General features: G+C 44.1%; 1 protein-coding gene across 2 annotated transcripts in view; it reads right to left on the bottom strand.

Moving 5' to 3' along the window:
- Window positions 1-27,546, bottom strand: part of csmd3b (CUB and Sushi multiple domains 3b) — a 2,718,576-nt gene that overhangs the window by 969,035 nt on the left and 1,721,995 nt on the right. For both annotated transcript variants that reach the window (XM_072467431.1, XM_072467430.1), the window contains 2 exons: window positions 21,883-21,970; window positions 14,468-14,592 (listed from right to left, as the gene is read on the bottom strand). In XM_072467431.1, the coding sequence (XP_072323532.1) occupies window positions 14,468-14,592; window positions 21,883-21,970 (213 nt within the window). The remainder of the gene's footprint in view (window positions 1-14,467; window positions 14,593-21,882; window positions 21,971-27,546) is intronic.

The raw sequence follows: 27,546 nt of genomic DNA, 5'->3' as shown, positions 1-27,546 counted from the left end.
GCAACACCTTTGTAAATCTCCTTTGTATGCTCTCCAGTGTGATGTGGTGACCAGAACTGCACTCAGTACTGTAGCTATCGTTTAACTCATGTTATACAGTTCCAGCATAACCTCCCTGCTACATGATAACACCTTGGCAAATAAAATAATGTATCCCAAATACCGTAACCTTCAGGGATATGTGGGCATACACTCCACATGCATGTCTGTTCTTCTATACTTCGCTGTACTGCTGTGGTATGCCTCAAGGTATAACAGCATGACATCACCAGAAGGGAAGTACGTCGTGCAATACAGTCTAGTTTCACTTTTGCCTTTGAGCAGAGCACACATATATGCTGCTGATGTCTTCAAGCTTTCTACTTGTGTATAAATGTTGTCATGTGCCTGGTCTAAATAAATGAACCCACAAAGTGCTTTAAAAATTCCTTTTCAGCGATTGGTGCCTTTCTGATAACACAACAATAAGCAATCTTTTATTGTGTATTCCTTTCCCTTGTTTGTTCTCTCCAAATGCATGACCTCCCATTGCTCCAGATTGAATTCTATTTGTTACTTTGCTGCTCACCTAATTGATACCTTCTTGCAGTCTATAGCTTTCTTCCTCACTATCAACAACATGGCCATTTTTTTTATATCATCTGCAAACTTCATAATTACATCTCCTACATTTATGTCGAAATCATTGATATGTACCCAAAAAACGTGAGGGTCTCAGTACTGAGTCCTATATGACCCCTCTAAAAACAACCTTCCAGTCAAAAAACATCAATCATTACCTTTTGCTTCTCGTTGTTGAACCAATTTTGGATCTGAACTTGCTACCCTTCAGTCATATGCATTTCGATTTTTCTGACCAGTTGTCCATAGGTTTTGATAAAATTTATGTACGCTACATCAAATGCACTACCCTCAATGCCCTCCTCGTTACCCCTTAGAAAAATGCAATCAAGGTGATCAATGTTCAAGCTTGCCTCAACAAATCTATGCCGAATATTCTCGATTGTCCGTTTTCAAATAACAATTAACACGGTACCTCACAATCCTTTCTCCAATAAATTGCCCACCACTGAGATTCGGCTCGCTGGCCTGAAATACGTCAATCAGTCTATTCCTTTCTCTCTTTAAAAAAAGGCTTTTATAACCCTGCAGTCTGCTGGCCAGGGCTAATTAGAAAATGATGGCCAGTCTCTGCTACTGGCTCTCTCCTTTCTCAGAAGAGCCTGATATACATCTCATCCAAATCTGATATTTTAGCTTGCTTCAATGAGGGTATACCCTTATCTCATTTTACAAAACGCTCCCCTACAGTATTTCAAACTCCTCTCGCTTAAGTACACATAGCCTTTGAATTGTCCCCTTGTTTTGTGAAGAGAGTCAAAGTGTCAATGGGAACCATGTCCACATTGAGGTTACCATTTTGGTCTCTGCTGCACCCCAATCTTTTCTTAGTTATCCTCTTGCCCTTCATGTAGCTGTAAAATATTTAGGGGCTTTTCTTTATTTTGGCTGTCGATATTGTTCCATGTCCTTTTACTTTTCTAATTTACTTTTGCTTTCACCTCAGCACTTTCTATACACTCCATGGTTGTCGTAGCCATCTGCAATGGCCACTTACAACAAGAAACATGGACGTTCGCAAAGCCCAAAGGGAAATATGGACAATGTAAGATTCAGGCAGGCACAGAGCCTGAATGTATATTTGTGAGCAAAGAATCCAGACAGCATCAAAACCCTCAACCGATTAGCATTTTAATGGCCCATCTCCGTAAGACAAAGGATTGATACTCAGGTAACCGATACAAGCTCAGTCATTTCGGCGCCACTCCCTGTACTCAGGAAGCATCAACAACAGGGTCAATGACCGCTTAGGACACACCCAGCCATCAAGGCACCCGCCCCTTTATTGGCTCAGATCGAAGGCAGTGATCGAGAACTGCCCAATTAGTGGGGTCCAAACCTAAGGACCACCCAAAAGAGCGCGAAACTCCTCAATGATAAAGAGAGACACTGCCATGTGTTCGATCTCTTTTGGACCTGGTGCTCCGGCAACGTCCATCTCCAACTGCAGCACCACGACCAGAAGCAAGTTCAAGTTCAACACTCGCTACCAGACGGATGAGCCCAGCTGAGCAGCAGTTACTTCTCCAGACCCAGTAGATCTAGATTCGAACAAAGGCCACTGTTCCTCTGACCGAAGAAGGGTGTAGCCAGTTAAAATGGCTAACTCCCGATTTAGAATGGCTAACTCCCAATTTAGAATGGCGAACGGCAAAGGCTGATAGGAAAGTCAGCCAACAGGGCACAAACGAGCAGCTGCAGGTTGAGGGTGTATTTACCTCTGGAAAGGCCAAACAAGATCGATACCAGCAACCATCAGCATAACAAAACACCAGCCATCTGCATATTAATGAGCAATCCCCGGGAACAATGAGCAACATTTAGACACATTAAGCCAAACCAGACTCTTTGGCGTCAGCAGAAGTCTACACAATGGGAGGTGAACGACCACCTCAGGACATTTGGTGCAGCACGGTAGCACTGTGGATAGCACAATTGCTTCACAGCTCCAGGGTCCCAGGTTAGATTCCGGCTTGGGTCACTGTCTGTGCGGAATCTGCACATCTTCCCCGTGTGTGCGTGGGTTTCCTCCGGGTGCTCCGGTTTCCTCCCACAGTCCAAAGATGTGCAGGTTAGGTGGATTGGCCATGATAAATTGCCCTTAGTGTCCAAAATTGCCCTTAGTGTTGGTGGGCTTACTGGGTTATGGGGATAGGGTGGAGGTGTAGCCTTGGGTAGGGTGCTCTTTCCAAGAGCAGGTGCAGACTCGATGGGCTGAATGGCCTCCTTCTGCACTGTAAATTCTATGATGAAGGACCGTCCATCGATCAGGGAACCGCTCCAGCATTGGAGAAAATCGAACCAAGTGATTGGGACAAAGTCCAATCACTTGGAACCAGGTACAGGGTCCGCCCCGAAAGGCGGGAAGCCCCTGGGGACGATAAGAATTGAGCCCCAAGTTCAAATCAGCCCTCTGCTTCTCTTCTTGACTGGGTCACTCAGCAACGCGAACCAACCCTTGACAGTGACCGGTCCAGCCACCGCTGATATCCAGTAAGTCTTACTTCAACACTCGCTATGAGATAGGCGCTCCTAGCTACCAATCTGTACCAACTTCGAATCCCGCAGGCTCAGAACCCGAACGAAAGGCCATTTGTTCCCCTGACCTGGTGGGACAGTTCCAAGCTAAGTATAGGCCTGTTTGTTTAGTTAAGTAGCTTTGATGTAGAATTTATGCATGAGTAGTGATTACTGTGTATAATAAATGTGCTTTGATTTAAATCTTACTAAGCGGTGAATTGGATTATTGATCATTACTCGGACTTGAACCACGTGGTGGTATCATAAAGATACCTGGTGACTAAAGAGCAAAGGTGATAAAACAGAGCAATTAAACTAAGACAAAAGTTAGCAACAAGGGTCCCTGAAGTTAAGTACAGGTTGTCATAGTTGTTAGGTGTAGTTCAATTAATAGTGTTTATGTTGCATGTGTAAGTTAATCTTGTGTGTAAATAAAATACCATTAATCTTGAACTAACTAACTGGTTGTTTGGCTCTTTGATCAATACCCGGTTGAACCTTGTGGCGGTATCATTTGATACCTGCCGACCTGAGAGCATTTCATATCAATATCTAGATAAAAGAAGGGCAACCTTATTGACGACCATATTTATAGCAAGCAAAAAAGGCAACATCGGCTGCAACAATCAGCTCCCAATGTCTAACATAAGCTTTCCTTAGTCCAGGTTTCCATATTTCCACAATCATTTCTATGAAAAATGTATCATGGAGCGGCACGGTAGCACAATGGTGAGCACTGTTGCTTCACAGCGTCAGGGTCCCAGGTTTGATTCCCAGCTTGGGTCACTGTCTGTCTGTGCGGAGTCTGCACGTTCTCCCAGTGTTTGCATGGGTTTCCTCCGGGTGCTCTGGTTTCCTCCCACAAGTCCCGAAAGATGTGCTGTTAGGTCATTTGGACATTGAATTCTCCCTCAGTGCACCCGAACAGGTGCCTGAGAATGGCGACTAGGTGCTTTTCAAAGTAACTTCATTGCAGTATTAACGTAAGCCTACTTGTGACAATAATAAAGACTGTTATTATTTAAACAGATAAACATATTTACTTCGTAGAGCACAGAGTAGATTCCTTTGTTCAAGCAAGTCTTTGGTCCAGAGAGCAGCTGGTTTTCCAAGGCAAAGAGGCACATGTATAGGTTGTTATCAGGAGAAGGATCTGTGGAAGTAGCTAGTCCCAACTATTAACTATACACCTGTGCTTTCACGTGAGCATTTCATGCTTCCAAGTTCACTGCAAACCAACAGCTTTTAGAACACAATGTTTACAATATCCATTCTCTGTGGGAGTGCTCACGGATGTATGCATTATCTTTTCCACATGAAAACACCATTGGGAGGATTTTAAAAATAACTCTCTCAATCTTACAGCAATGTCAGACAAACAGTCTTGGCAGAGTGGTTCTGTTTTTAAGAATATTTGTAATTCAGGTAGCCCCAAAGCTCTTAAGATCCAAAGAAATACATTTTGAAGATCAGTTACTGTTATAGTGGCAGAAAAATGACAAAGTGCATGATTTTTTTGAAAAACGGGATAATGGTGTGGGACTAAACAATAAGGCCATCAACATTCACCATGATAAAAAGAAGAAATCAGACAACAACTTCTGGTGTTCACATTTATGAAAAAGAAATCAATAAGTTGCTGACTGATTTTTAAAAATCAATTTTTAAAAGGTGGAGAAGGTGGTGGTGAGCCGCCTTCTTGAACCACTGCAGTCCATGTGGTTTACGTACACTTCATTTGGGAGGGAGTTCCAGGATCTTGACTGAGCAACACTAAAGGAACAACAATATTTTTCCAAGCCAGGCTGGTGAGTGACATGGAGGGGAACTTCCAAGTGCTGGTGTTCCCATGCATCTGCTGCCATGATCCTTTTAGATGATTGAAGTTGCAGGTTTGGAAGGTGCTGTCGAAGAAACCGTGTTGAGTTGCTGCAGTCCACCTTGTAGATAGCACACTGTGCATCAATAGTGGACGGCGTGGATGTTTATTGCAATCAAGCGGGCTGGTTTATCATGGATGGTGTTAAGCGTCTTGAAGATGGAGAGAGCTGCACTCACCCAGACAAGAAAAAAGAAAAGTACAGCATAGGAACAGGCCCCTCGTCCCTCCAAGCCTATGCCGATCATGATGCCCTAACTAAAAGAAAACCTTCCGTCCTTACTCGGTCCGTATCCCTCTATTTCCTCCCTATTCATGTATCCATCTAGATGACTTTAAATGTTCCTAAAGTGCCTGATACCACCACATCCTCCGGTAGCACGTTCCAAGCACCCACCACTCTCTGCGTGAAAAACGTACCCCGCACATCTCCCTTGAACTATCCCCCTCTCACATTGAACCTGTGTCCCATTGTAAGTGGAGAGTACTCCATCACACTGCTGACTTGTGCCTTTTAGATGGTGGACAGACTTTGCACAGTCAGGTGGCAAGTCATTCAATACAGAATTCGCAACCTCTGACCAGCTCGGGTAGCCACATTCTGGCCAATGATACACCCGAGGATGTTGATAGTGGGAGATGCAGCAATGGTAATGTCACTGATGACAGGGGAGATGGTTGCATTCTTTCTTGCTGGAAAGGGTCATTGCCTGGCACTTGTGTGACTTGCCAATTTTCAGTCCAAGCTTGAATGTTGTCCAGATTTTGCTACCAATGGGCACAGACTGCTTCAGTATCCCAGTCATGAATAGTGCTGAAAACTGTGCAAATATCAGTGAATGTCCCAACTTCTGGAGGGAAAGTCCTTTTTGAAGCAGTGGTAAATGATTGAATCACAGAATCAACAGTGTAGAACGAGGCCATTCGGCCTATTGAGTCTGCAACAGCCCTTGGAAAGAGCAATCTATCTAAGCCTCCACCCCATCCCTGTAATCCAGCAACCCCACCTAACCTTTGGACATTAAGGGGCAATTTAACATAGCCAATCCACCTAACCTGCACATCTTTGGACGGTGGGAGGAAACTGGAGCACCCGGAGGAAACCCACGCAGACACGGGGAGAAAGTGTAAACTCCACACAGTCACCTGAAGCCGGAATTGAACCTGGGACTCTGGAGCTGTGAGGCAGCAGTGCTAACTACTGTGCCACCTTGCCAAGGATACAATACTGAAGAGCTCCTGAAACAATACTCTATGTGGTAACTTGACATCTTTAAGGGAGCTGTCTATGGAGTCCACATGACCGGCTTGGGACCAGTCAATTGGGAGCACGCAAACCCCAGCCAATAGAGAGAAAACACAGGGCCCTGACAGTACACGCCTGGGCAGTGTAGACACCTGAGCTGGAGAGCCAAGACTTATCGAGCATTGATCCGTGCCTCTGGACAGTGGTCTTTGCTATTGTCAATAACCCCCTTTTATTTGTTACTGGAATTCTCCAGTGTCTTGAGCCACCAAACTCTAGGACTGAGAAAACTGACTTCCAACAACCTCAACTATCTTCCTTTGTGTTAGGAATGACTCCAACCAGTGGAGAGCTTTCCCCCAGAGCAATCGACTCTTCTCTCCCTCTCTTCCCCACCACCCCCAAACTTCTTGATGCCATTCTTGATCAACTGCAGCCTTGATATCAAAAGGTAGCCACTCTTACCTCACATCTGGAGTTTGCTCTTTTGTCCATGTTTGGACTAATGAGGTCAAGAGCCTAATGGTCCTGGCAGACCAAAAACTGAGCTGCAGTGAACAAGTTGTTTCTGAGTTCCATTTGATAGCACTGTCGATGGCACCTTCCATCACTTTGCTGATGAAGAGTAGACTGATGAGGCAATAATTGGCTGGATTGAATTGGTCCTGCTTTTATGTGCATGTGATATACCTGGGCAATTTTCCACATTGCTGAGTAGGTGCTGAAGCTGTACTGGAACAGCTTGGCTAATGGCTCACCAAGTTCTGTAGCACAGATCTTCAGTATGATTGCTGCAATGTTGTCAGGGTCTATCGCCCTTTCAGTAGCCATTGCCTTCAGCTGTTTCTTGATAGCATGTGGAGTGGAATAAATTGACTGAAGACTGCCATCTGTGATGCTGGGGTTCTCAGGAGGAGGCAGAGATGCATCATGCACTTCTGGAAGATTATTGCAAATGTTTCAGCCTTGCCTTTTGCACTGATGTGCTGGGCTCCCCCATCATTGAGAATCCTCCTCCTTCAGTTAACTGTTAATTGTCCACCACTATTCTCGACTGGATGTGGCAGAACTGCGGAGCTTAGATCTGTTCCATTAGTTGTGGAATCACTTAACTCAGTCTCTCGCATGCTCCTTTTCCTTTTTGGCATGCAGGTAGTTATAACTTCACTAGCTTAAAACCTCATTTTTCAGCATGCATGATGCTGCTCTGGAACTCTTCATTGACTTGCTCTTCCAAAAGGGAGGATAAGGGTGGTGTCATGGATGGGGGCTTGACTTGCTCTTCCAAAAGGGAGGATAAGGGTGGTGTCATGGATGGGGGGCGGGGGGGGGGGGGGGGGGGGAAGATAGGATGGAATGTGTGTGTGGGCGGGGCAGGGGCGGGAAGACTGGAGGGTGCTGAGGATTAAGGTGGGGGGGAGAAAAGCACTGTTGGAGTTACTTATTAATTACATGTTTCCACATAATATACCTGTTTTCATCACACCTCAAACAATAATTACAATTTAGTACAAATGCAGTACAACATCAGATGGAACCGGTGGATGGGCTTTAAATTCAGATATGCTATAAATTCCATCTCCAACACAATTGCACAATAGCAGGTTTGTGCCAGAGAAGTCAGAAGATGATATTGTATTCGCTACAGAGCAGAACTGTTTCGGAAACGTAGGAATTTCTTTGCATCTGCTTTCCAGCATCAGTTGATTGCTCTGTGACCAATTATCTTTCGAGACCCAACATTGGGCCTCCAATTTCACCATCGCTAGAGTCAATCTGCCTACTGCATACAGATGTTACATTTATTCTGCACTTTTCACAAAATCCCAATTCATCTCACAGCCAATTAAGTAATTCTGAGTTGTAGTCAGTCAGATAAATGTAGACAATGCTATCAAATGATGGAACAGGCTCAAAGGGCCAAATGGCTAGCTCCTAATATGCATGTACATATGTCATTCTGGATGGATGAGATGAGCTGGGCGAGATGGCCTTTTGTCATCTATAATTACCTTGTGAACAGAGGGTAGAATCATGACTGGAGTTCTGTTTATTTTGTTGCTCATGAAAGTCCGAGAACGAAATTGCCAGGGCAAGAGTGCATAGTGAGCGAGCTCATAATGAATCAGTAACCCACCTGACACTGCAGGTGAGAGCCTCTACATTGACTTCAATCTTGTCCTTTTGTATACTTACTTACTATCCCATTCTAGCTTGGGGCTTCTCATTTGTTTGAGGTACTGAAATATGATAAAGCTGTGTTACATAACAGATATGGAATTTATATTCGAGGGAGAAGCAGCAGACTTCATACTTGCTAATACAATTGTGACCGTTCAGTAGTCATGGACAGTGCAGGGTGGACCCCTGACGCACCCTCTGGCACCTGGGAACTTCCAGCCTGCCACCTTGACACTGCTAATGTGCTCAGGCTGGCAGTGAGACTGCCAGTGTGCCCAGGTGAAAGTGCCAGAGTACCTGGATACGCTGGTGCATGAGGGGCCATGCCCATGAAAGGGAGATTGAAGGGACCCCAAGGGCTGGGGTGGTTAAGAGGGGGGGGGGAAGTGTGTATGGGGTAATGCCCATGTGTGCGGGTGATTACATATCCCATGGGTGTGTGTGGGGGACCCTCAAGCTCAGTTAAGCGATTAGGGCACCTTTTCAAAATGGCGGCCCGATCTGAGAAGGACTCGCCGGCGAGTTCAGCTGCCCATTGCTGAAAAAATTAACTGTGGGCTTGACCGGAGAGAAATTATCCAAGCCCCAAAAAATGACTAAATGTGGTTGAATGGAGGTGTGGATCTCACCCAGAAAGGTGAGAAACACCCCACCAAACGAACCCAACATTATGCTTATTTTGTTGAATCATGCCCATAGACTCAGGAACAGTTCCTACAGATTGGTGCATAGCTAATGTAACCCCACTATTTAAAAGGGAATTAGAGAAAAAGCAATAAATTATAGACCAGTAAGCCGGATTTCCGCAGTGGGGGAAAACACTCGGGTCCGTTAGCGAGGATTTTATAACGGAGCACTTGGAAAACAGCAGCAGGATCAGACAGAGTCAGCATGGATTTATGGGCAGCACGGTAGCACAAGTGGCTAGCACTGTGGCTTCACAGCGCCAGGGTTCCAGGTTAGATTCCCCGCTGGGACACTGTGCGGAGTCTGCACGTTCTCCCCATGTCTACGTGGGTTTCCTCCGGGTGCTCCGTTTTCCTCCCACAGTCCAAAGACATGCAGGTTAGGTGGATTGGCCATGATAAATTGCCCTTCATGTCCAAAAAGGATAGGAAGGGTTCTTGGGTTACGGGAATACGGTGGAAGTAAGGGCTTAAGTGGGTCGGTGCAGACTCAATGGGCCGAATGGCCTCATTCTGCAGTGTATGTTCTATGAAAGGGAAATCATGCTTTACAAATCTTGGAATTCTTGGTAGATGAAACTAGTAGACTTGACAAAGGGAGCCAATGGGTGTGGTTTAAGTAGACTTCAGAAGGCTTTCGGCAAAGTCCCACATTAGAGATTTACGTGTAAAATTAAAGCACATTGGATTAGGGAGCAGTGCATTGAGATGGATAGAAAACTGGTTGGCAGGCAGGAAACAAAGACTAGAAATAAACGGGTCTTTTTCCAAATGTCAGGCAGTGACTAGTGGGGCACCTCAGAGATTTGTGCTGGAACTCCAGCTATTCACAATATTTAGATGAGGGAACAAAATGTCTCCAAATTTGTAGATGACACAAAGCTGGGTGAGCTGTGGAGGAGGATCCTTCAGTATGATTTGGGCAAGTTAAGTGAATGGGCAAATGTAGTATAATTTGGATAAATGTGGTGGCAGCAAAATGGGGGCAGACAGATTATCTGAATGCCATAAATTAGGAGAGAGGAATGTGCAACGAGATTTGAGTGTCCTCATACATCAGTTGCTGAAGATACGCATGACGTACAGCAGGTGGCAAAGGCAGCAAATGGTATGTTGGCCTTCATAGCAAGAGGATTCAATGACAGTAACAGGGATTATTGCAATTATGCAGAGCCTTGGTGAGGCCACAATTATGTGCAGTTGTGGTGTCTCTACCCGAGGAAGAATGTTTTTGCTATAGAGTGAGTGCAGAGAAGGTTTACCAGACTAATTCCTGGGATGGCAGGACTGACATGTGAGGAGAGATTGAGTCGGTTAGGATTTATTCGCTGGAGTTCAGAAGAATGAGGGGCGATCTCATAGAAACCTTTAAATTCTATCAAGACCAGACACGTTAAATGCAAGAGCATGTTGCCGATGGTGGGGGTGTTCAGAACTAGGGGTCACAGTCTGAGGATACAGGGTAGAGCATTGGAATTCAGAAGAGAAAAAGGGCCTTCGCCCAGAGAGCTGCCGGTCTCTGGGATTCACTGCCACAGAAAGCAGTGGAGGCCAAAACCCAGTACGTTTTTGAAAATAAAAGCTAGATTATAGCACGTGGAATGGGGATCAGGGTTTAAATTAGATGACCAGCCATGATCATAATGAATGACGGAGCAGACTTGAAGGGCCAAATGGCCTCCTCCTGTTCCAATGCTCTATGTTGCTATGTAATCATGCCATTTTGTTTCTACCCTGTGAGATTACTGATAAAGTAGAATCCAACACACCTGGTATAAAATAGTTCTGCTGAATAATATCATGCACCCAGACAGAAGGTTTCTTCTACTTTCACAGAATGGAAAAGATCTTGTGTAATTTACCTTGCTTGCAAATACTGAATCTTTCCCCAAATATGATATTCCTGTTACCATTTACAGATGATGCAGTGTGCAGAACATGTTAATTAGGACTGAGGCAGTCACCAAAATCAGTGTTTTCACCTGCAATGATAGAAATAAATAAGGGATATTTCTCTTTCAAATTAACAATACATGATGTTATATTAGAAGTTGTACTCTCTGGTTTGTTTAATTGTGGTGGGATCACCTGTAGGGTGAATTATCATGCATAATTGAGTGGGAGGGTTAAAGTGAAGTGATGGAAGGACATGGAAACAGGAGACGCACCAGGGAGCATGATCTCTCTCCCGGACACTCCCTCTATTGTAATAACATTCTTCCTCAGATAAGGAGATCAAAAGATTGTGATTACAAAAGCAGCATGTGGGCAGCATGGTGGCACAGTGGTTAGCACTGTTGCCTCAACAGCTCCAGGGACCCTGGTTCAATTCCGGCCTCAGGTGACTGTCTGAGTGGAGTTTGCACTTTCTACTCGTGTCTGCGTGGGTTTCCTCCATGTGCTCCTTTTTCCTCCCACAGTCCAAAGATGTTCAGGTTACGTGGATTGGCCATGCTAAATTGGCCTTTAGTGTCCAAGGAGGTTAGGTGGGGTCATTCAGTTACGGGGATAGGGTGGAGGCATGGGTTTAGGTAGGGTGCTCTTTCCAAGAGCCGGTATAGACTCGATGGGCTGAATGTCCTCCTTCTGCACTGTAGAATCTATGATTCTATGGTATGATTTACAGTACTATGTACGAAAAGGTTCAAATGTTGTCCTGTCACACTTGCTCTACCATCACCATTGCAGGACTGGGATTCGTTTTTGGTCCACTGTAGTATCTGGATGTTTTGAAAGATGAATTTGCTGTGATTCATTTCTGGCAGTGGCAGGGTGTTGTCAAATTGTAGTGGAACACTGGCAACAAAAACTTCTAGTTTAATTCCTCAACTAGAGAGGTAAAGGCCAACCTGAATTCTCTGCCTACTGCTGTGTTTTTTTGGCATTGACCTGTTTTTAAACTGGTCTGGATCTTCCTCCCTTGTGTGCCTTGGTAAAATGTCCTCATCTGAAACTTAGGGTGGGACTTTCCAGCCCTGCCTGTTGCCTGCATCTTCCAGTGCCACCCAAAATCAATTGACCTTTGGCTGGCCTGCCAAATTCCTCCTGGCAAGTCCCACCACAGTGGAGCCAACAAATCCCAATCCTAGTTTCTGTCATGTGAGCGATTCAGTTCATTATCTTTACAAATGGTTTCTGAACATTCAGCCACTGTCAAAGTGTGGGATCCATGTTTTACCCATTCACATTCTTTAAAAAATTTTTTTAGAGTACCCAATTCATTTTGTTTTCCAATTAAGGGGCAATTTAGCGTGGCCAATCCACCTACCCTGCACATCTTTGGGTTGTGGGGGCGAAACCCGCACAAGCACGGGGAGAATGTGCAAACTCCACATGGACAGTGATGCAGAGCCGGGGTTGAACCTAGGACCTTGGTGCCATGAGCCAGCAGTGCTAACCACTGCACCACCATGCACCATACCCATTCACATTCTATTGTGATACTAACTCCCTGGTTTTGAACTCGGACATGGAAAAGTCTGTAAGCAGTATTTTGAAAATAGTTCATCATAAAAGGCAGCTATTAACCACAGGAAAGGTTTGCTGCATATTCATGACTTCTCAAAGATGTCTTGAAAGTTGATTTGCATTTTGATGACATGTTCAGATTAACTCAAGACCTTGTGTGTGGTTTCATGTATATTGGCAGGAAAGAAAAAGTCACCTGAACTCCAAGCTCCATTCTGTTTTAAATGTTCATTCTCCATTTGATTTTGAAGTAAAACATCCATTTTGAATCCATGCCCCATCAGTCCATTATCTATGAGCATGACACATGCTAACGAGAAACTTTGTCACTAGCCTCGTTAATACCAGGTCCCATTTACAGGTCATGCTGACATACTGGAGTGCTGATGACTGGACATCCATGAGGCACTGTGGACTATCAGCAGAATTGCACAGAACCACAACCTGGAGTCTCATGGTCCAGTGCATCTCTTATTCTACCAATACCAGCAAATCAGGAAATTAGTCCTGAATCATCTTCAGCCAAAAGTGCTGAGTTGATGATCCATCTCAACCTCCTCTGAAGATTCACCAACAGCACAACTGTTTATCTTCAGCCTACTTGATACACTCCGTGATATTGAGATGCAGCAAAGGCTATGGACTCTGGCAGCATCTAGCAATATTACTGAAGGCATATGCTCCTGAACTAGTCGTGCTTCTAACCAAGGTGTTCAGGTACAATTACAACATCTGCATCTACCTGACAATGTGGAAAATTGCCCAGGCATGCCCTGTCCACAAATCCAGTTCAGCCAATTACCTCCCTTGATTATCAGCACAGTGACAGAAGATGTTGTCGTCAGTACTATTGAGCAACACATACACAGCAATAACTGGATCCCTGAGGTTTTAGAACTGGCACTTGGCTCCAGACTTTGTTACATTATCAATACAAACATGGATAAAAGGGATAAATCTGCAGCTGGAGTAGAGATTTTGACACTCTGGGAAAATAATTTCCTCCTCACCGGTCTCCAATAGGTGACCATTTATTCTGAAGGTATGGCCCTAGTCTTAGATTCAAATTGAGGACAGCAGCCACCTTCCCAGAGCAGCTGGCAGCAGGTCTACTTATATTCAGAGAAATTCCAACCCATCTCCACTGACTTGTCCTTTCTCTGCAAAATTATTGGTTAGTTTGGACCTCCTTTGGAAAACAGGACAAATGGGATGAATCTGCATCAATCACCTTCAATTTGTATGTAAGATCTGACATGCTGCATTTGACATGGTTTAAAAGAGTGATAATATTAGATAAATAAAATTAGACAATATTAGATAAACGCTCGCGAGTTTACATATTTTGATACCACATTTAAGAGTCATAGACCTGACCATGCAACAAATGAAGGAAAACATTACAAATCTGCTGTATACAACTACTACTTTGTGGGCTGAACCAAGAGCAAATGCACCAATAATAGCACGTTAATGAACAACATTTGGAAAGCCACTGAACATGACTGAGATTTTCCATCTTAAAACCATACGTTTCACTCTGGTGATGATTCGGGGAGTTTATTGGTATTGCCACTCAGCCTGTTGTTGTTTAAGATCATACAGTTCTGAAGTATTTTTCATCTGTCTGTGTTCAAGTCCTTCAACGTTCAGATTTTTTTGCATTTCGTTTTTTTTTTTAAATATTCCGCCTCAGCAAATACAAAACCAGTGAAAACTTATAACAATGCCTCAACAGCTGATCACGTGATACTGCTTATAAATGTCAAAGATCTGCACTGATCGAAGCATTACTGCAATATAATAATATATTTATGAGATCTCAGCCGATGTGTGAAATGCAAAGTCTCCAGTGAGTTTTCTTACCTTTACATACTGGCCTATGGTCACTCCATGCTGCAAACACTTCAGCAATGGTCTGACACGTGATCGTTTTGGATCCTTGCAGAACAAAGTCTTCATCGCATGTAAATTGTACGGCTGCTCCAAGACTTTAAAAAGAAATGGTGAGTAAAGTGTTAACTTCCTTATCTCTATATACAAGGAATAATTATGCAATTATAATAAACAGCAGGTATGAAGACTATACCCGAAACCAAATTTACAAGTTCATGAGCAAAATAAAAAATAACATTGCCAGCAGTTACTTACAATTAACAATTGAACTTCAACATAAACAAAATGGTAGGTAGTACATTTTGGTACGCAGAATAAGAACATCACATACTTCTTGGAAAGTTAAGACAGATTGATTTTCGGTTTAATGGAGAACCTCTACGCCACGACGAAAATGCAAGCCTTGCCCCCAAAAAACAGCATTTCCCACTTTTGCAGGGAGAGGAATGGGGGAAGTTCCTGTTTCACACATACAGGAAGATGGCCGCTTGAATCATCAGCTGCCTCCATTTAAATCAGATTTTGGTAGCCCAGGAGTGAGAAATCCAAAACGTGCAGAGCGGACCTGGTGAGGTGTGAATTTGTTCTGTACCCCTTTGGAAAGGTAAGGTGCCAATTTGGATCTGGCCCCAGGATACCTTTGTGGGAGGTCAGGCAATTGTTAAAAGTTGACATGTATGTGTGTAACAAGTGCATAAGCTTATAACCGTCAAGCTTATGGGAACTAACAGGCCTGTCAAGATCAACTGTCCGAATTGTCAAAACAGCTGTCAAAAGGTTGGCATGGAGGGTACGAAGGGTTAGGAGGGTGGGTGCAGTTTATGAGTTGGCATGGATAGTGAATAGGGAGGAGTGTGAGGGGTCAGAGCTGGTGGAATGTTTCATTGTTTCATGTTTTAGTCATCTTTTTAAACTAAAGTGCTAGAGCCCCAAGGAAGGCCTCCCCCCCTCCCCCCCCCCGCCCCCCCATCTGACATGCTCTTCACTACTTCTGTGGTAACCCACTAGCCCAGCCCAGCATGCACCCCCACCCCAGACATAAAATCTGATGTCCAAGCAGCCATTTTTAAAAGTCGGGCTTGTGGAGCCCAGAATTTTCCTGACATTGTGCACCTGACCCACAGTAAAAATCACCACATTTGAGAATCCAAGTCTAAGTATCTAAACAGAGTTGAGAAAAGAGGAATTTTGAGTACAAATACACAAATCACTAAATGTAGTGATGAAGGTCAATAAGGCAATGGAAAAATACCATCAAATCACGGGGTTTATTTCTTGAGGGGTAGAAATGAAAAGCAAAAATGTTATGTTGAACTTGTATAGATCGTGGCTAAACTACACTGAGTATTGTGATTGGGTCTGGTCTCCATGCTGTAAAATGGATATGGAATGCTACAAGAGCAGTGGGGCTACACCTGTGAAAATACTGAACTTGGTCTCTTTTTTCTGGAAGGAGAAAGTCAAGGGATGACCTGCTCGGGGTCATTCAAATTATGTCAGGGCTTAAAGATGGTAAGAAATTGGGTTTATTAGCACACATCCTTTGGATGGTGCTATCAGGGCCCTTAGAAATCCAAAATAGCATTCAGGTGGCATTCACTTGGGCAAATTGTGCTACACAGATATTGGTAAGCTTGTTGATGTCTGCACAGTGGATGTCTGCAATTATATCAAGAGCAAACAGATCATGGTGTCAATCAGTATGTTATACTGATTTTAAACCAGCACTGTTATTTTGGAGTACATCACTCCAGCAAATGCCCTCTCAAAATCCTGGACAGCTGAACATGCATTCAGTTGCAAGAAGGAACCTGCCACTATCATTTAAAAGTATCATTACCTAGTTACAGGCTAGTGCAGGTTAATTTCTTCTGGAAATTCTTATGTTTTTCCAAGTATTTGATGCTTACCAGTGTTGTTTAAAGCTACAAATCAGGAGTGTGGCATGGTAGGTGGCAAGGTACTTTTTGGTGACTTCAAGGCTTCTGCACAAACCAGTTGCTCTCAGATATGGGTGTACTGGTCAGCATTCTCCTTGGATACAGCACGATATGGAGAATGAGCCAAGGGCATATAAAACAGGGCAACCTGCTGGAGGAGGGAAGCAGGTCACATCCAGCTGGGGTGTACAAGGAGCACGTCTCAGATTTTTTACTTCAGCAAGGAGTAATGGGTGAGATGTCTGTGAATTAGAAAGGATACACTGACCAAAGTATCCCACAGCTGCGGCCACAACAGCAACCATAGAGTAAGGTCAGCACTACATTATCAGTCACTGTGAATGTGACCTCCTTCTTGGCTGGAGCTAGAGGGAGGTTTTTGTTGCATTTTGCAACTTGCCATCCACTGTTGAGCAAGGGCAAGTGCTGTCCAAGAGTGAAAACAGCGAGGGCAGCCAGGAGTGTGGTTTAGAAAACAGCGAGGGGCTCAGTTTAAAGAAGGGAGGAGAGGCTGCTGCAGCTGTTTGTGGAGGACGGAAATGCGTTCGATAACAGAAATTGAAGTGCAACATGAAATTGTAAGTTGATTGGTGGTGGGTATTGCTTCTCAGGGACAGAGTTTTGACAACTGGCCAAGTAAAAGCAATAAAAATATTATTATAATAAGAAGCAAGTGAGCAGTGGTGAATATTATATTATTTTTAAGTAAGGTTTATTACAACTACTGTAGTACATTAAGTATCCGGAGGATTTATCAGTGCTAGTAAGATTTATTAATTATAGGTGGGAGTGGATAGGGAGGGGGGTGGGGGTAGGAGGGGGTGGTGGATGGGGGAGGCTCGTGAATCCCCTAATAGGTAAGTTGGGGAGGATCCGGAGGCCATGGTGGGGTGGCTGAGGGGGTCTGGAGATCGTAGCGGCATTTAAATTGGCATCCCGATCTCTGCTGCTAAGTGCGGCCTTGGCATGGCATTCCTCGCTGAGGCCAAAAAAAAATAACGTCCCGTTTGATAGCGGTCTCATTCCATTCTCAGCGCTGCAGGTGCCGAGAAACACCCTGTTATTCACAACCAAAATGTTTTTTTTCCCCCTGTTAAACCGTGCCCCACCTATGATTGACAGTTTCAAAGTCACGAGGGGTCTGGGGAGAATCTTTTCCCACTCACGAAAGGATAAAAAACAAGAGAGCACAGATAAAAAGCATTTAGTAAAAAAAAGCAAAAGTGATAAGCAAAGAGTGTTTTTTTAAAAAAATGCAGCAGGCTAGATACATAAGATATAGAGAAGATAGAAGCCTGCTCCACCATTTATCACAATCATGGCTGATCATCCAACTCAATAGCCTAATCCTGCTTTCGCCCCATAACCTTTGATCCCATTCGCCCCAAGTGCTACATCTAGCCGCCTCTTGAATATATTCAATGTTTTATCATCAACTACTTCCTGTGGTAATGAATTCCACAAGCTCACCACTCTTTGGGTGAAGAAATGTCTCCTCAACTCTGTTCGAAATGGTTTACCCTGAATCCTCAGACTGTGACCCCTGGTTCTGGATTTTTTTTTTCTCATGTCCGTCCATCCCAATTTTTTATTTTAATTTTTTTAAACATGTCCGCCCACCACGATCCCACAGCCGACCGCCTGGCCATGCCTCCGCTACTCCCTCCATGGTAACGTATGTGCGGTGGAGACAGGTTCAATTAAAGCATTGATAAAGGGAATCTGTTATCTGTAAAGGAGGAATTTTAAGGGCATGGGGATAAAGCAGGGATTTTGTTTTTCCCAATTAAGGGGCAATTTAGCATGGCCAATCAACCCATCCTGCACATCTTTGGGTTGTGGGATTGAGACCCACAAAGACACGGGAAGAATGTGCAAACATGGACAGTGACCCGGCCGGGGCTGGGATCAAACCCAGGTTCTTGACGCTATTAGGCAGCTGTGCTAACTACTGCACCACTGTGCTGCCCATCAGGCAGGAAAATTGAACTCAGTGAGTTGCTTAAATCAGAGAGCTTGTGCAGACACAATGGGCCAAATGGCCTCCTTTTGGCGTATAACAATTCGGAGATTCTTTGAAAGGTGGTCATTTAGGTTCTTTCATGAGGGCGAACTACTTTATGACCTGAAATACATTGAAAGGCAGTAGAAGATATTTTAATAGCTTTCAAAATTGAATTGGACGTGTACTTGAAAAGGAGAAATTTGAGGCTCTCAGGAAAGAGCAGTGGAGTGAGATAATTGGACACCACTTTCACAGGGCTGCCACAAATACAGTACATCAGAGGCCTATGATTCTACGACCACACTAAATATATCTAGCAAAGAGCACAAGATGAATGCAGACAAGTGAATGAAGACTGACAATAATGCAAAAGCAGCAGTGCAGGTAACGATAACCAGAGTGTGACAGGAAGGGATAAAGCACATAAACATGAGACTGCACCACCAAATAAGGCCAGAAATGGGAAAATATGGTAAAAAGATCCAATTTGTATCTGCATGCATGCAACATTTATGGATGGATGAATTGATAGCACAAATAGAAGAAATAAATAAGCATGATATGATAGCCATTACAGCTGGATTCTCCGATTTTGCGGCTAAGTGCCGACGCCGGGGTGGAAACTGTTGTTTTATGACACCAAAATCGGTGCTGAACCCTCACCGATCCTGGGACTGGTGAGAGGCCAGCAGTAGCGCGGGGTAAAACTCCTGGCTCCTACGCCAAACCAAGCTGGAGAATGGCCGGATCCGTGGCCGCACATGCGCACGGCAGCGACATGCAGCGGTTGCGCCATACAACATGGCAACGCGTGTGCGGACCCGACCTGCCAATTACTGCCCCACAGGACAGCCCCTGGCCAGCCCCTGGCCACCCGCTATCAGTCCCCCCAGCCCTCGCAGAAGTCCTCCCACTGGCCAGCAGCACCGCTCCAGGCCGACTGTGACGGCGCTGGACGCAGTCCGCGGCTGCCAGGCCGGGGTCCCAACCGCTGAGACCACACATCCCCCGCATGGTCAGGAATGCGGCCCATCTGGGGAGGGGGGGGGGCCTTCCGATGAGCGTGCGCCGCTCAGCTCAATGACGCTATTTCGGAAGGGCCGGAGAATACAAAACCAGAGTCAAAACAGCGACGACCCCGATTTGGGCGTCAGACGGGAATCTCCACCCGATCGCTGATTACAACATAGGCTTCAGGCAACCAGCAATCCCCCCCCAATGGTTGTAAAATGACCACAGCCCGGCCCGAATATTAAATAGTTTTGTCATTTCAGAACGATACGAAGAAAGGAAAAATAGATGAGATAGGTCGGTTAATTAAGACCAGTACAAGAGTGAGAAATGGGCTAGAATACAAGACTAGGGATGTACTTCTGAGGCTGTATAAGGCACTGGTCAGACCCCATTTGGAGTATTGTGAGCAGTTTTGGGTGCCACCTTACTGAAGGAAGAATATACATGTAATGAAAACAGTTCAGAGAAGATTCGCAAGACTGATTCCCAGGATGCAGGGGCTGTATTACAAGGAACGGCTGCACAGATTGTGTCTATACTGTCAGAGATTGGAAAGTGAGAGGTGATCATATAGAAACATAGAAGTCAGGGAGCTTAATTGAGTAGATGCTGCAAGGATGTTTCTTCTCTTGGGAGAATCTAGAATAAAGGGCTGAATTCTCCACTGTCGGGATGCTCCTTTTTGCCGGCAGCCCAGGGGTTTCCCGACGGCATGGGGCTGCCCCACAATGGGAAACCCAATTGACCAGCTGGCCAAATGGAGAATCCCAATGGCGTGCTGAACCAGAAATCTGATGCAGCGGGACGGAGAAACCCGCCCAAAGGGTCTCCCATTTAACACAGATATAAGGAAACATTTCTTCTCTCAAGAACATAGAACATACAGTGCAGAAGGAGGCCATTCGGCCCATCACGTCTGCACCTACCCACATTAAACCCTCACTTCCACCCTATCCCCGTAACCCAATAGCCCCCCCTAAATTTTTTGGACACTAAGGGCAATTTAGCATGGCCAATCCACCTACCTGCACATCTTTGGACTGTGGGAAGAAACCGGAGCACTCGGAGGAAACCCACGCAGACACGGGGAGAATGTGCAGACTCCGCAAGGACAGTGACCCAGCGGGGAATTGAACCTGGGACCCTGGCGCTGTGGAGCCACAGTGCTATCCACATGTGCTACCGTACTGCCCTAGGAGGATCATTAATCTTTGTAATTTCTTCCCAGGAAACATTAGGGGTTGGGTCATTGTCTATATTCAAGGCTGAGTTACACACATTTTTGATGACAAGAAAATTAGGGGTTATCCCTTAACAACCTGCCACTGTGATAAAATGTGTATGCATATGCACCCAGATCTCTTTTATACACTGGTTTGAAATTGTAGCCTTTAGTTTATATTGCTTTTCCTCATTCTCTCAGCCAAACATTTTGCTTTCCATTTCTTATGTTAAACTTAATGCCGCGTGTGTGCGCCCATTTCACCAATCTATGGTCTCTTGAAGTCTATTACTGTCCATCTCATTGTTTACTACATTTGAGTTTCAGATCATTATCCCCTGTATATCCAAGTCTAGGACATTGAAACTGACATCCAAGGAACACTGTTTTATACTTCCCCCCAGTCTGTAAAACAAATGTTCAGCATTATTTTCTGCTTTCTGTCCATTAGCCAATTTTATATTCTTTGTGACATTGTTCCTTTAATCCAACAGGTTTTAATTTTGTGAACAGATCTATCAAGTGAATAAACATTTTCTTAAGTCCTTACATCCCAGATCAATGGCATTACTCTCATTCACCTTTTCCATTTCTTGAAAGAACTCAATTAAGTTAATCAGACATGATTTGCCTTCAAAAATATGTGAAGCCATTTTTAAAAATTCACTCAGGTGATGTGAATGTCCCTGGCAAGGCCTACATTTATTCTCAATCCCTAATTACCCAAGGAAAGGTGTATTAAATTGCCTTCTTGAACTGCTGAAAATGGTGTGATGTTTACTGTAATTTGTTGCAGTGATCGGTCATACCACAACAGAGGAAGGTTAAGAATCTACAATATTTCTGCAGATTGGTAATCACATTTAGGTTGAACTAAGAACATTAGCCAAGATATTTTTCTTTACAGAGTTCAGCCCCAGCTCTCTACACCCCCCACCCCCCAACACATCACCAATACACACACCCATTACCTGACCACTCTTAAATGTTGCAGACGTGTACCAAGCATTGGTCTGCCAGCTCATTTTCAGACCAGCAAATGTGACTGAATAGAGTGAACTGGGCAGAGGGGGGCTTGGGGTGGGGAGTGTGGAAAAAGTCGGAAATTAGTAAGCATGTATTTGTTTTCATAAAAATATTGAAAATGCACATATTATTGATTATTTAATTAGAATTCATATACAGGAGTAAAAGAATGAGTTACCTAAAATCAGAACCAATTCTTTCTCCATGTTCTGGCTCCCCAGGATCTGGACACGAGTTGGATGATTGCTTTATTCCTCCCTCGTTAACTGGAAGATAATTTAAATAAAATGATATCAGACATCAAGGCCAATTAAAAGCATAATTAGATTCTTCAATATCAATTCCTTTAATGGTTTCTTTCCCATTGTACTTCACTGCTGTGCTCTTAGCAAGTAGAGATGCTGTTGCTGTATTCCAGAAAGCCAGATGGTGAAGGATGATACTGGATTCAATCTTTACTTTGTCTTACATTTATTCAAAGTGAAACATTACATGCATATATCCAAACGCAACCACACCACAGTTTTACTAAAGGACTCTTTATGTGTACTCAAGCAAAACCCCAATTAATGCCCTCCACCTGCATATAATTAACACAATTGCAGTACAATTAACAACTCAGTACAAAATCTTGTATATTGCATTCAATTAGCCTGAGAGTGACTGAAATAAGAGCACTTAAAACAAAGAGATTTGCTTTCTTATTAACAGTAAAAAATTTGCTGTGATGCAGTGTTTAATCTTTATTAACATTTCCAAAAATGGCCCACTTAATCCTGACTCTCTGTTTCATGTTAGCTAGCCAATTCTCTATCCATTCTTTTTTATAAATAAATTTAGAGTACCCAATAACTTTTTTCCAATTCTGGGGCAAATTAGCGTATCCTACCCCACTCCCCATACGTTGGTACTGAGGGGAGTGTACCCTGTTTCTCCAATGCAAAATTAGAGTTTGCACTGTTCGATCTTGTATATATTTTTAACTCTTGTAATAATAAGATATGGCCAATCCACCTACCCTGCACATCTTTTGAGTTGTGGGGGCGAAACCCACGCAAACACGGGGAGAATGTGCAAACTCCACATGGACAGTGACCCAGAGCTAGGATCGAACCTGGGACCTCGCTGCCTTGAGGCAGAAGTGATAACCACTGCGCCACCGTGCTGACCCTTTATCCATTCAAATTTGTTACCCCAACACCATCAGCTCTTATTTTGTGAAACACCTAATTGAATATCTTTTGGAAATATCTTACAACTATTGGCTCCCTTTATCCACAATATTTGTCAAAAGAACTTCAATAAATTTGTCAAACATTATTTCATTTTCAGAAAACCGTGTTGACTCTGCTTGCTTGTATGTGGTTTTCTAGGTGTCCTACTATGAGTTCCTTAATAATGGATTAAAGCCTTTTCCCAATGACTGATGTTAAGCTAACTAGTCTATCATTCACTGTTTTCTGTCTCCTTCTGTGATCGCCAAAGATCAAGGGCGGGATTCTCCGCCCGCACGTCGGGTCGGAGAATCGCCAGCGGGCCACGCGAATCGCGCCACGCCACCCCAACACACGGTTCTCCGCAGAATCGGCGCCATTGGCGCCGGCGTGGTTGGCACGGCGCTGGTCGCGGGCTGCTCTATGCGGCCGGACCACCGATTCTCCAGCCCGGATGGGCCGCGCAGCTGTAAGAAAAGAGCCGAGTTTCACCGGTGCCGTTCAAACCTGCTCTGGGCCGGCTGGACCTCGGCGTGTAAGGGTCGGGTGGTGGCATTGGGGGGGGGTGGGGAGGAGATCCGACCCTGGGGGGGGCCTCCGAAGTGGCCTGGCCCACGATCGGGGCCCACTGATCGGCGGGCCGGCCTCTGTGGCTGGGGCCTCTTTTCCTACGTGTCGGCCCCTGTAGCCCTGCACCATGTTGCGTCAGGTCCGGCGCTTCGAAGGAGGTCACTGCGCATGCGCGCGTTGGTGCCGGTGCCACTGCGCATGTCCTCATTGGCGCCGGCACCACTGGGCATGCGCGGATCCTGTGGATCACAGTTCGGGCCGGGACCTGCAGCTGGGACGGCACGAACCGCTCCAGTGCCGTGCTGGCCCCATGGAGGGGCCAGAATTAGTCATGGGAGCGGTCGTTCATGCCATCGTAAAACGCGACGACGTTTACGGTGGCGTGGACACTCTGCCGCCGGATTGGAGAATCCCGCTCAAGAACTTCATACAACACCAGGTAGGCAGGATATCAACTCGACTTATGTACTCTCCTCACAATACTACAATTACACTACTCCTCACCCCACAGGTTCACCCTCCCCCAAGCTGCTCCCAGATTGTGCGTTTATGTCCTGTGAGTTTCCTCCCAAATAGTAGTTTACCGAGCACATTTTTTGAATGATAATGATTGCGTTAAGTTCCTCCTTCCATTTTCCCTTTGAGTTTCTACTAATTGTGGAATTCTTTTGTATCTTCTTCTACGAAAACAGATACAAAACACTTGTTCAAACGTTCTGCCATTTCCATGTTTCCCATCATGAATTTGCCAGGCTCATCATCTAGAGTTTACTTTAGGTATTCTCTTCCGTTTTATCAAGTTGTAAAAACTAATTTTTCAACATATTTTAATTTCTCCCTGTTTTTGCTTTTTGCAAGTTTTTGCTGGTTTCTAAAATGTTCCCAATCTTCTGGCTGCCCAAGTAATCATTGCAGCATTGGATGCCTTTACTTTCTATTCGGTGCCTTCCTTAACTTCCTGCATTAGCCAGCAATAGTACACCCTATTTATGAAGCCTTTCTTTCTTAATGCAATATATCTTTCTTAAGAGTTATAAAATATCTCTTTAAATTCCAACCATTGCTACTGGCTACCTTTTACATTATTTCCCCAATCCACTGTAGCCAACTCTGTCTTCGTACCTTATAGGCCTTAGTTAAGGTTAAGACACTAATTTCAAACCCAGTTCTCGCCCTCAGTCTGAATATTAAATTCTATTATGTTCTATTTACCATTGCCTTGAGCAACCTTCAGTATGATATCATTTAATATTCATGTCTCATCATGCATTCGTGCATCTAACATAATTTTGTTTCTTGGTAGGTTCCAGAATGTATTGATCTGAGAACCTGCCTTTAATACATTCTGTGAATTCATCCTCAAGGCTAGCTCTGTCAATTTGGTTTGTCCAATGCATATGAAGATTAAAACTGTCCATGATTATTGCAGCATCTTTCTCATAAGCAACCATTATTTCTTGATTTTTTTCCCCTGGCCTATGGGTAATTATTGTTAGGGGGTTTATAAAGTACTCCCATGAGTGACCGTTTTTCCTGGCTATTTATTATCTCTCTCCAAGCCAAGGTCACTTTGCATTGTGTACTGTTCCCATCCTTTATTCACCACACTAGCTCATCTGCTTTGCCTTCTTCCTACCCTGCTGAAATGTGAAAAACCCTTGAATATTCAATTGCTTGCCTTGGTCACTTTGCAACCACAACTCTGCAATATTTGTCATATCATTCACATTTATTTTTCTGTCAATTCATCCATCTTGTTCGGCATATTGCAGTTAAAGAACCTTAAATTAGTCTTTCTTTTATCATGTTTCCATACTCTGACCTATTTGCTGGTGCAATATAATGTTTTGATGCTCTGTCCTTTCCTGCCATACTTTGGTTATCATTACCCATATCTATCCTGCACTATTTATTGCCTTCTCCTTTCTCATTAACTTCCCAAATCTTCCCTCATGTGAACCCTTCCCCGCCCCACTGTTCAATTTGAAGCCTCTCCATAGCACTAGTTATATGATTCACAAGGGTCCTGGTCCCAGTGTGGTTCAAGTGACAGCCATCAGAATGGTACAACTTCCATTTTTCCCAGGTCTTGTACGAGTGCCCCATAAATCAAAGCCCATTTTTCCTGTAACAAATTTTGAGTCACATTATTCAACTCTCTGAACATTTTACTCTTTGCCAATTTATTTTTGGTCCAGATAGTCATCCCTCGATTACCCTTTTGGTTCAGCTTTTTCATTTTGCCTCAACCTGTCATACCACCACCTTTAGTAGAAACTCTTTCAGAGTTCCACCTATGCTACTAGGTGGACCATGAGAACTGGAAGCTTCCCCTCGCACTCAAAGTTCTACTTCAGCCCTCAGGACATGCCTGAATCCTGGCACTGACTAGGCAACATGGCCTTCGGGACTCATGCTCTCAACTTCAAAGAAGAATATTTATCCTCCTAAATATACTTTCCCCTAATCCTACAATATTCCCTTTTATTACCTCCCCCCCTCACTTGAATGCCATCCCTTCTTCCCACAGCACCAATTTCAGAGCCAATTTTAACTAGCTCTCCATACTAAGCAGGAGACCACAGTCTAAATATTCCTCTTGAGGCATGACAAAAATATTGTAATTTGCTGCTAGTATGTGAGTCAATATTTGACAAATGTAATATTTATACATGATATTGTTCACTGTTTCCTTTGCAGTACTTGCTTTTCAATTGATAATGTGCCCTTAAGTAAGGTAAAACTTTCTAACGTTACCTTCACAAAGTGTATCTTTATGTATTGAAAAGAACTATGAAAAGACACTGTAACAGAAACCCATAGACACAGTACAGTGCAAAAGGAGGCCATTCGGCCTATCGAGTCTGCACCGACCCTCTGAAAGAGCACTCTACCCAGCCTGACTCCCCCGTAACTCCACCTAAACTCCATGCAGATACGGGGAGAACATGTAAACTCTACACAGACAGTCATCCAAGACCAGAATTGAACTCAGGCCTATTGAACTGGCGCTGTGAGGCCGCACTGGTAACCAGTTTGCTACCCTAATTATTTTCCCTCTGAAAAATACCAACTGTCAAAAAGAATGACCTGTGCCTGGAGAGAAGAAATGTAAATATTAACTGTTCATAATTCCATTCATGCACAGTTGCTGAAGAAGTTATTTTTAAATAGAAGGTTTCTGAGGTACCTTTATAACTGTTCGCTGGTAATGACCTTTTAGTCAGTGGATGCAATTCAGGCTGGCACACTTGTTTAGATTGCAATTGCCTGTAGTCTTCTACTTGAAAGGTCAACAGAATTCCTTGCCTTCCTGAGGTAAAGTGGAGTCGCTATAGTCCCAGATGAACTTTGGCTGATTTCCCCTATGAGAAGGAGAGCTGATTTATGGTGATTTAATCGGAGGATCATCACACCTCAGGCAAGGGGCAAGGTCGATAACGTGGACCTTCATGGATTGCCTCAGTTGGTATAGGAATTAAACCAGCACTGTTGGCCTTGCTCTGCATCATGAATCAGGTGTCCAGCCAAATGAGATAAACCAGCTCTCATTACTAAGGTAACTATGACTGAATAGAAACAAGAGGCCTGATGGTAACCACCACCATCTCCACTCATTCCTCCCCCTCCCTCCCGACACACACACACACACCTCCACCACGTCAGATAAGAATGGGACATGTGAATGGTTTCAAATATTTTCAGTTTGGCACTCACTTTGTCATGCCTAATTTAACAGGCACAAAGTGGCCAGCATGAGATGTGAGGCCGTTATTGTGATGTTCTTTGCATTTTGAATAAGGATGGCTTCGACGTGTAATGCCTCACAAAGAACATCAAGCTAAGTTTTGAATAAAGCTAATTTATTTACACTACGACTAAATAGATTTGACTTCCTTGCTAAGAAATAAATAATTACAGATTCATTGAAACTATGATTCTAATTACAGAGCTCCTGATAACACAACTATTCTCTACCTCCCGTAGCAACCTTCTCCCCGAATCAAGAGTATCACGTAATCCACGTGCATGCGCTTGATCTGCATCTTGTGGTTGGA

This window comes from Scyliorhinus torazame, chromosome 11 (genome assembly GCF_047496885.1).
Source record: "Scyliorhinus torazame isolate Kashiwa2021f chromosome 11, sScyTor2.1, whole genome shotgun sequence".
Taxonomy (NCBI): Eukaryota; Metazoa; Chordata; class Chondrichthyes; order Carcharhiniformes; family Scyliorhinidae; genus Scyliorhinus; species Scyliorhinus torazame.
The sequence above is the reverse complement of the archived record's forward strand: the minus strand, read 5'-3'. Positions and strand labels throughout refer to the sequence as shown.